This window comes from Perca fluviatilis, chromosome 6 (genome assembly GCF_010015445.1).
Source record: "Perca fluviatilis chromosome 6, GENO_Pfluv_1.0, whole genome shotgun sequence".
Lineage (NCBI taxonomy): Eukaryota > Metazoa > Chordata > Actinopteri > Perciformes > Percidae > Perca > Perca fluviatilis.
The window spans coordinates 42,261,193-42,271,630 of record NC_053117.1 but is presented as its reverse complement, the minus strand read 5'-3'; the positions used below and the strand labels follow the sequence as shown (position 1 = coordinate 42,271,630).

At 42.5% G+C, this 10,438-nt stretch overlaps 1 protein-coding gene across 1 annotated transcript; it reads left to right on the top strand.

Moving 5' to 3' along the window:
- The first annotated feature begins 419 nt into the window (after nucleotides 1-419).
- Nucleotides 420-9,206, top strand: LOC120560191. The gene is made up of 2 exons (XM_039802434.1): nucleotides 420-5,564; nucleotides 6,234-9,206. The coding sequence occupies exons 1-2, from the start codon at nucleotides 509-511 to the stop codon at nucleotides 7,082-7,084; spliced, it is 5,907 nt and encodes a 1,968-aa protein (XP_039658368.1). The 5' UTR covers nucleotides 420-508; the 3' UTR covers nucleotides 7,085-9,206.
- Nucleotides 9,207-10,438: the final 1,232 nt, after the last annotated feature.

Below are 10,438 nucleotides of genomic sequence, written 5' to 3'. Positions count from 1 at the left end.
CAGTAATAGTCAGCAAAGAATGCCTATTCAATGTCTCGTGTGTACCAGAAGCAGACAGCTACACCTTGGTGAAAATATTTGGGAGTGTTTCAGAAGATGGACAAACTGTGTCTGGCCTTTCTGGCTCTTCACTCGCAGAGCTGATGTTGAAACCATCACTGGAAACTGCGCCTGTGTTTTCCTCGATGGAAACATTAACCAAAGACTTACAACGTTAACTTCCTTCGAAGTTTTATGGCCCATGGTATCCCAGCAGTCCTAGAAACAAACCAGGAGAATCACCAGACTTACCAGGTCATAAACCAACTTGAAGAAGTTTCTCGGATACCAAATTCCACAAAGACCGGTTGATCACAGCACCGCAGTACGACCACCAGCAGATCCTCATCCTGGAAGATGACCCTGTTGTCAGAACAGCTGCTACGTATCTTTTGAGAAGCATCCAAAGGTTTCCTCTGTCTACATTCTTGATGACAACCAAAGACCAGTACTGATCCGAGGTGACTCCATGCCTCTGACAGAGGACAGCCGGCTGGTGCTGGTCGGCCACGGCAGGAAAGACAACTCAGGAGAAATGAGACTGGGAGGGTACGAAGTGCAAGAAGTCTCCAAAATCATTCAACAAACCTCCAGGGATTCCAATAAAATTAAAACAATAAGTGTGGTGGCCTGTGACGTCGGATCAGATAAAGCATTCATTGAGACGCTGCTGAAGGATCTCCATGAGACCACCGGCATCGAGACAGAGCTGCACATCAGGGACGCTGTGCTCCAGGTCAGACACACAGGAGAGAAAATCACCCTGGAGATCACTAAGGATGGAGAGCAATGGCAACATAAAGATGACAGCAAGAAAGTGGTCGCAACCCTTGACAGGAACGGAGATGTAATTATTAGAAATGAGGCCGGCAGTAAAGGAAAGGAAATCTTTACCGCTGAAAGAAACTTTCTAGGTCCTGAAAAACGTTTCCTGGTCTACAGAGACAGCTGGCCAGATGAGCCAAAAAGATTTATTAACCAGAATGTTTATGATAAGTTGAATGCTAATGAACGTAATGCTTGTAATCAACTTGAAGCTCTGTCCCGGGGATTGTTTCATGATGAAAACATACCCCGTCCAGAAAAAATGAAGATTGAAAAATTTGATCTAAAAGCCTATTATTTATTAGAAAGAAAAAAATGGTTCAATGAAAAAAAGAAACGTTATGAGCTTACAGGGGAAGTAGAGAAGATGAATAATGAACAAAAAAATAAAATTCTTTCCAACTGTTATGAGATTAAATCAGGAGAAGATATCAGGAATGTAATCCGTCACTATGCAAAGACCGGAGAAAAAAAGGTCACATACCTGAAGGTCAATGACTGGATATTAGAGGTTGATCCTATAAAGCTGTATGTCGCTCCAATCGGAAAAAAGCTTGACAACAATGAAAGAAAAAAAGAAGAAAACATTAAGAAATGTATTGAAGATCAGATAGGAAAAGAAAGTTACTTTAAAATACGAAAAGGAATTAAAACAGAAATGGGCCAAAATGACCCTAAAGAAGGATACGCTGAATATATGGAAGGTATTTTTCGTGGAGAGCCCACAAAAGCTCGCCTTCCGCTCCCTGCTGAGGCCTGGTTAACCACATATTTCACTGCATCAGTTATATCTGAATCTGCTAGAAACTTCCGGACATTTGCTCTGACTCTCATGGCCCTGGATATGGTCCAAAGCACAGACAACAATATCAAAGAGAAAGGACTGAACTTTCTTTGGGAAGAACATTCAATGGCAAGACAATATTCTTGGATTGACCCAAGCAGGCGTGGATTTAGTGGCTCAACCGACAATGAACATTCCAGCAAATTAAAAAATCACCCGAAGCCTTCGACTACTGACGGATTAGAGAATGATCTTAAGAAGCTTATAACAAGTGCAGTCCAACTGTATAGTAGGTGGAGTCAAAATGGGGAAAGAAATCCGTCTCAAATATTCAAATTCGCAGAGAAGTACAGGATAACTGGACGTGATGAAGTTCATAATTACGAAATGTTCATAAATACAGTAGGTAAGAGCGGCTCTACTGCGTCCGGCCGATTAGGAGGCTACAATGACGGCCACATAACATCCCATGACTTAAAATCTGCCTCTGAGTTGGAAAAGTCCTTCAAACTTGAATCGTATTACTCCAGGCTGAGCGTATTAACCGCTGAACAAGTCCACAGTCAGTTAAAGGCTAAATATGGTGAAAGTCTGGCAGGGTTGCAGGTCCAGGAGGGCAGCGCCAGAATGGAGAATGGAGAGTTTGTGTGTCATCTGTTAGACGGTGCTGACGGTAAACCTGCTGAGTTTAAGGCTAAGTTATCTCCTGAGAGTCAACGCTACACTAAAGCAATGTCAGAGAGCATTGAAACAGCAGTTCATGACATGGAAAATCACGGTTCAATCTCCTCCCATCAAGGCAGCAAGTACGTAGAGCACGCTGGGCATGCTGTTGGGACGCTGGGCCTCATGCTGGGGATGAAAGGAGCTGTTCGTGCTTTTGAACAGGGTGACATTAAAGATGGCGTGGTGGGGTCTCTGCAAACGGCTCATGGAGTGACAGCTATGACAACGTCTGTTATTGCAAAACAAGCTCTGTCCTCAGAGGCCAGAATGGCCAAAGCTGTAACATCGGTCATGAAAAGCCCTGCAATGAAGGGTTTTACGTCAGTTATACCAATAGTGGGAATTGGATTCGGGATAAACAATCTTGCACAAGATTTTAAGAGAGGTGACGCGCTGGGATACATCGATGCTTCCTTAGATGGTATTATGGTTGGTTTAGATGTTATTGAACTTTTTGTGCCTGAACTGGCCCCGTTTATAGCGCCTACAAACCTGGCTTTATGCATAGTCCGGATGGTCATTGATGACATTTATATGGGCGTACAGAATGAGCTAAACAACCTCCCGAAAGATGCTGGAGTTCTGGAGAAACTATGGGCTGTTAATTTTGGCATTCTGAAGGGGATTTGGCATTTTGGAATTAGTCTGGCAAGTTTCTTTTACGATTGGCGTTACAATGAAATTGAGCAGGGACACAGACTTGTTGATCAGATATCAGACTATCACAAATATTACAAAGTTACAAAGCAACAGGATGGAACGAGTGCCGTTGATTTTAGTGGTGGTGACTCTTCTTGGAACGGAGGAGGAGTTCACTTCTGCCTCGCCGACCAGGGTCCGTCTGAACTCTGCATGGACTATTTTGTGTCTAGTGATGAGAGTTTTGGGAAAAGGTGTTGGCAGATTGATACACAGGGAAGCAAAGATATTATTCTTGGCCTGGGAGAGTCACATCAGTTAGAGTACACGACACTACAGAAGAAAATACTCTGGTTCATACCAGCCGGCTCTGTGACGGTGGTTTCAGGTTATAAAGATGTACCAGAGTCAAGGTATGGGGAATATATAGGAAATAGAGATTCTAATCGTTTTCTTGCAATTCAGAAAGCAGAGGATGAACATGTGATTGAAGTCATGTTAAGTTACTATTACAAGCTTTATGGTGAACCAGGTGATGACATATTCTTCCTCGGGCCACAGAGAAGTTACGTTGAAGGATGCGGAGGAAAAGACACGTACATTATTCCTAAAAATGGAGGAAAAACAACCATTAACAACTACGATCCTTCCAAAGCACTAGACACTCTTCATTTCAGTGTTGATTACAGTCACATTTCTGTGTCTAAATCTGGAAATGATGTTGTGTTAATGTATGAGGGAAGTCACACTGTGACCATAGAAGGATGGTTTTTAGGGGAACCGTATCGTCACATGAACATGATGTCTGGAGACGGAGTCTTGTTTGAGATTTCCTCTGTCGTGGTTTCTTCTGTTCAGCTGGTGGCTGTAGGGGTTAACAAGATGTTCAGCTCTAGTGGTGAACATGTGGATGCATCCCAGCCACTTTTAAGCAAAGTTACAAACATCTTTGGGTCTCAGTATAACGATACACTTGTTGGAAATGGAGAGAATAATATCATAGATGGAGGAGGAGGTCATGATCGGTTAATGGGCGGTAAAGGAGAAGACATGTACATAGTGAAAGTCAGAAAACAGTCATCGGTGTATATTGAAAATTACTCCAAAGACACTAAAACAGATCTGGCCATAATAGAAGCAAACATTCACACCTTTACAGTCAGAGTAGTGTTTGACCATGTTTTTCTCAACGCTTCCCATGACAACACGCCCGTCAGGGTGACTTTAGGGAATTGGTTTAGATCAGCAGCAGACAGACATTTGCTTGTTGTCACAAAAGATTTGATCACTTTCACAATCTCAGATAACAAGGCCGACTGCCTGGACAGGAGAGATCTGTTCACCAAGTGTATTAAAAGTAGCAGAATCGACTACAGCAGCTCACCATCTCCTCTGCTGGTGGACCTTCAGGAGGACGAGTCTTTTAGCAGCGTGACGGAGGTTCGTGGGTCAAAGTTCAACGATGCCATCAGAGGGAACAAAGAGCACAATGTTATTGTCCCAGGAGAAGGAGATGATTTCATCCAGGGTAGAGGAGGAGAGGACTGGTACGTTATCACACCGGGCCAAGGAGTCAAAACCATCAACAACCAATCTCCAGATCTAGCCTTGGATATTCTCTTTCTGAAAGAACAATACGAGAACATAAAGTGTTCTTGTGAAGGACAGAGCATCATCATTTTGGTACACGGTAGAAAAGATGTTATTTTACAGAACTGGTTTGATTCAAAGTTTCATCAGCACCTGCAGATTAAAACCAGTGATGGAATAACAGCTGGACTGATGACCAACCGCAGCAGCTGTGATGACTCGTTAATGTTCCCTGTAACTGTCGATTATAGAAACCAGAAACCTGAACCACTTAATTCGCTCCAAACACATCTCCAGAAACGCTTAATTTATGTAGAAGATGAGTCTGAAAATGAGTGTTTCACATATAGTAGAAACAATTCACAGATGAAGCAAGTCTTCTGCGGCCTTCAAGGCAAAGTGATGCTGATGAATAATCATGATTCAGTTAAAGAAATGTACGGTTCCTCAGGTTTCGACGTAATGGTTGGAAACAGCAATGATAATCTCCTTGATCCATACACCGGAGGTGCCTTCATATTTGGAGGTGAAGGAAAAGACACTTACATAATCAAACAAGGATATGGAAACTCAATGATCGATAACTTTGCAGAAGATCAGAGTATTGATACTGTGTTGGTTGACATGGATTATCTTCATGGCAGTCAAGTCACACTGTACTCATCAACAGAAGATTTGGAAGTGACGATCACATCAAAAGGGGAACAATTCAAATTCACTCTGGTCAACTACGCCAAAAGTTCCAAACATCAGCACTTAGAATTTCAGAGCTCTGACGGAGTGAATTTTAAATTGAAATACCTAAACTCAACCGGTGATGTCCCTGTCTTTCACACTGAAGCTTTCAAAGTGACTCGGAAACAGCTGCAGGTTGACTGCCGCCTGGACCTCAACTCTCAGAGGAATCTGTCAAAGGTCCACACGGTGCAAGGCTGTCCCTCCCAGTCCAATGACATACTAGGTAAGTAGTACAGATGTCAATCTTCCTCTATAATGCCATTTGAATGTCACTTCGGTGATCGCCCCCACCACCACCCCTCCTCCATGCACTTTCTCGTAGTATTTAAACCATCAAATCGGTCGGCAGTATCATTTTCTAAAACAACCATACTGAGAAATATATATATATATATATATAAAAAAAAAAGAGAGAGAGAGAGAGAGAGAGAGAGTTTTGTGGAGCTGAGAGGTTTAATTAGCTTTGTATCAACTAATTTGGCAATGGCTTGATTGTAACAGACGTTCATTAATATAAAATAGTCGTGCACTAGAGGGACTTCAAACAGCCAAATCAAAAGAGAACCCTGTAATGAAACATTATCTAACAAGTGTAGGGAAGCGGCTCTGTTGTAAAGGGTAACAGCGCTTGGTTAGCAAGAACTGCATGATTAACATGATAAGATAAGCATTTTGACTCAGTGGAAGAACACTGCAGACTGGAGAACTGATAGGAGTTGTTAATCATCTTGGTGAGAATCTTTTGTCTGAAATGTGCTTTAATTTTATATTCTCTTTAATGAATGATTTTCATTGTTTTTAACTGCTCTTTAATGATTTATGTAAAACACTTTAAATCGCCTTGTTGCTGTAATGTGCTGTGGACATAAAGCTGCCTTGCTTCTTGCCTTAGGTAACGATCAAGACAACGCTCTGATTGGTGGGTGGAAGGATGACGCCTTGGAAGGAGGCGCCGGAGATGACACGCTGATCGGAGGGAACGGAGACGACCTCCTGATTGGTGGCTTGGGAGACGACACTCTTTATGGCGAGGACGGAAATGACACTATGATGGGAGACTCTGGTCGGGACGTCTTCCTTCCCGGACCAGGGGCCGATCTGGTGGACGGGGGTCCTGGCAGAGACACGGTTGTGTACCGGGGCGATCCTGACACAGGTAAAGGAGTTTATGTCAACCTGCTGACGGGACAAGGCCGCTACGCCGATGCTGAGGGTGACGTGTTGAAGGATGTGGAGATAGTCATCGGCACCGTCTACTCTGATATCTTGGTGTCCGGTTACGAAAGTTCTCTCCTCAAAGGCTCAGATGGCAATGACATCTTGGTATCCACCGGTGGCGATTACCTGGTCGGAGGTGATGGAAATGACATTTACATGTTGGCTTTCAACAACGGTTCAGTCACGATTGATAACTGTGCCAAAGACAACGCTACAGACGTCTTGTACATGAGCTCACAGTCAACGCTGCCATTTGACTGCCAACTTTTGTCTGACAGAGTTCTCCTGACTTCATTTGGACTTAACCAAACTACTATTAAAATTACACTGCAGGGCTGGACCAGTGATGAGAACGAATGTGGTCATTTGAAGTTGGTTTTTAGAGATCAGGAGGTGTCGGTGGACTGGCTGCTGCAAGAGTGTCAGTTAAGACAGAAGAAATCAGTTTGGTATCTAGTCATGAGTTGGATTATCTGGATCATTCATGTACTCTTAAGGCAGTTTTATGCTTTTGCGTCGAATTGACAGCGTATCCCCCGCAGACCCCTCTGCGTCGCCGCAAACACCTCTCTGAGCCCTCCGCCGTAGCTCAACGTGCACCTCCAAACATTTGTAACTTCATGCCGAGGCGACGCAGACCGCGAGGACTGTGATTGGTCAGCTGGTCCTCTGTGTTGATAGTCGGTGTTTCAAGCAGCCTACTGTGGGGAGTAACAATATGCTAGTTCACTGACATAAGCTTTGCAAAATAAATTCAGACATACAGTATTTTGGTTACAATGACGGGGTTTGTAAAGTGTCTATACGTCAGTAAAGTTTCGAAATTAAAATTAGAACTCCGAAAGGGTTACAACACCGTAGGAGCGACAGCGTAGCTACGGCGTGGTGTTGATGCAGAAGAATAAAACAGCCTTTAGGCTGAGTTTTCATTTTACCAACACACATACACATCAGTTTTAAGGGCAAAACAGTAAAAGACACAGAAACAAATGTTGATGCAGAATCAGTTTCCATGGTGGCTGATGTAATGTAGAGTTCTGTAGCGCTGCAGCTAAAATGTATCTTTAAAAATGAAAGACACAGAATCTGAATTTCAAAAATGATTTGTCATTATATCTTAACTTTGCTCGTTCAAAACTTGTCTGTTTAGATCAGACTGATTGCTTGGCCTCTTGCATTGCTGCTTATAGCTTTCTCAACCATTGTACCCCGAACAAAATTTACATAAGGACCCCAAAGCAAAACAACTGTGTACTACTAGGCTTGTTTGAGATGAGCTGTGCCTCGCCCCCTGCTGGGCGGTGACTAAAAGATGCGGTCAAGTCAGACAGTTTCCAGCTTTAAGACTAAACACTCACATCCTGTTAATTATAATGTATCAGACCCATATATCAGCTTGTTTAGATACTGACAGAGTAGCTGTTAAAATGCTCTACAGGTGATCTTTTGCTGATGTTAAAATACAACAGACTAGATTATCTGTAATCAGAATGTATCTAAACGTCACAACATGTTTTCTGCTAACAGAATAAATCTTAAATCAGACAAATATCAGTCAGAATCTCTCCGATTCAAAAACATGGAAAAGTTTAAATAAAACGTCATAGCCTCTTCAATCTCATGAGGTTATTGTTGACAACATGACGTCAGAGTGATTCTGTATCAAATCGGACAGAAATCTACCCAGCATGCACTGGGCGGAGATCGCCTGTGATTGATTCTGCGCAGGCCTTGCTCATCTCCAACAAACCTGATGACTTACTATCGTTAACAATTGAACACTTCAGCAGCGGTATTCATTTTCAAACAGGCTTACAGGGATGTCACGAGAACCGATACTTTGGTACCAAGTCAAAACCAAAATTGTTCAAGTCTGCCCCTAAATGTTCAAGAAGAACGCCAACGAGCACACAAAAACAGAGAGTAGCGCCTCATCTTCGTGCACAGTGCTGACTGACGGCTTGACCGCAGTCAGCCTCTGGCTTTACCGTAACGTTACCTGGACAGCAACGGCTTTCTCAACTTCACCTGGAACTCCCAAACAGAAAGTATGTCTGTTTCTCTCTGACGTTGTCTTTCACACAGTGCCTAACGTTAGCTATGATAGCTGACGTTAGCTGACTTTATAACTTTTTAACCAGCCTTGTTCTATGTGAAACAACAACGGCAGAGAGAAACAAACGTAACTAAACATGCTTGCTGTCTGGGAGTTCCAGCTGAACTCATGGAAGATGTATCCTGCAGCCCTAAATCACGCTCTCTTTCCCCTTCCACTTCACACCAAAACAGTGACAGAAAGTGGAAACAAAACAAAAACTGACGCTATAAAAGGTTGACATGACACTTTCCCAATTCCCCCAAAGGTTTTATATAAAGGAATTAGTGAATTAATGTTTAGGTATCAAGTATCGTGAACTAGATTTTTGGTATCGTGACGTCCCTACAGATTAAGTCGCTCGTGCTGATTGACTCCAGGAAAGTAAAGTAAAGTTTGTTTGGTACATCCAGCCATCACGTAACATTGGTGGCAGCAAACTAGCAGTCAATTAGCCCCACCTTCGCTACACACACACACACTCGCAGACACACGCGCACACACATGCACACACACACAGACACACGCGCACACAGACACACACACACACACACACACAGACACACACACACACGCACACAAACACACACACACAGACACACACACACACACACACGCACACAGACACACACACACACACACACACAGACACACACACACACACACGCACACAGACACACACACACACACACACACACGCCACACAGACACACACACACACACACACACGCACACAGACACACACACACACACACACACACGCACACAGACACACACTCACACACACACACAGACACATACAACATATACACACAGACACACACACACACAAACACAGAGGGTCCTAGCTTTATAGCTGATTTATAATTTGTTGTTTATGTTATTTTAAAATCATTTAGTGATTGTTTCCTTCTTACGGTGTCTGAATGGAATTATTTAGTAATCTATATTTAGGAAAATATCTCTATAAACGGAATATAATCTTATGAATAACTACATGTTGTGTTTTGATTTAAAAGTTTTAGACATTTGTAATGAAATCAAACAAAAACTGTTACTGTACTCCGATGTTTTATAATCAATGTATCATTTATGTTTTATTATTGGAAATTAAATCACTCAAATCATTGTTTGTCTTAAAGTATTTATTTTAAAGAAGAATGTCCTTCCCTTCCCTGTGAACTCTTTGAGGGGCCGTTTAGGCCATATATCAATAATGGATGCACATACTTAATTTCCCCCTTATGCACACTACTTTTTCTCTTAAAAACTTGTCTGTGTACAAGTTATAAAATTGTCTGTGTGAGCAGCTGTTAGAGTGGCTGTCCAATTGGAAGGTCGGTGGTTGGATCCCAAGCCCCTGCAATCTACATTTCAATTTGTCCTTAGGGAAGACACTGAACCCCAAACTGCTCCAGACGCTGCACCATCCAGATAAAGCATCCCCTAAATGTAATGTAGGCTAATATATTATTTTCATTTTTATGACTGAGTTCAGAGGCCACCCACTGCTACAGAATCACTGCATAACAGTATATAATATATATAATACATAATAATCAGTCATTGTCTGGTTGTTGGCATGAACTGGCAAAGAAAGGCATCGATAATACCTTAGCAAATACCTTAGCAATCAACCGCTTGAGTACACAACTATGTCAAATGAGAACCTGTACAGGGTAATATTGGTCATACTCCAGCTACTCCCAATGCTGGAGAAGTATTTTCATAGAGCTTTTCTAGTCTTAACGTCTACTCAACCGGCTTTTACACAGTAGAGACAC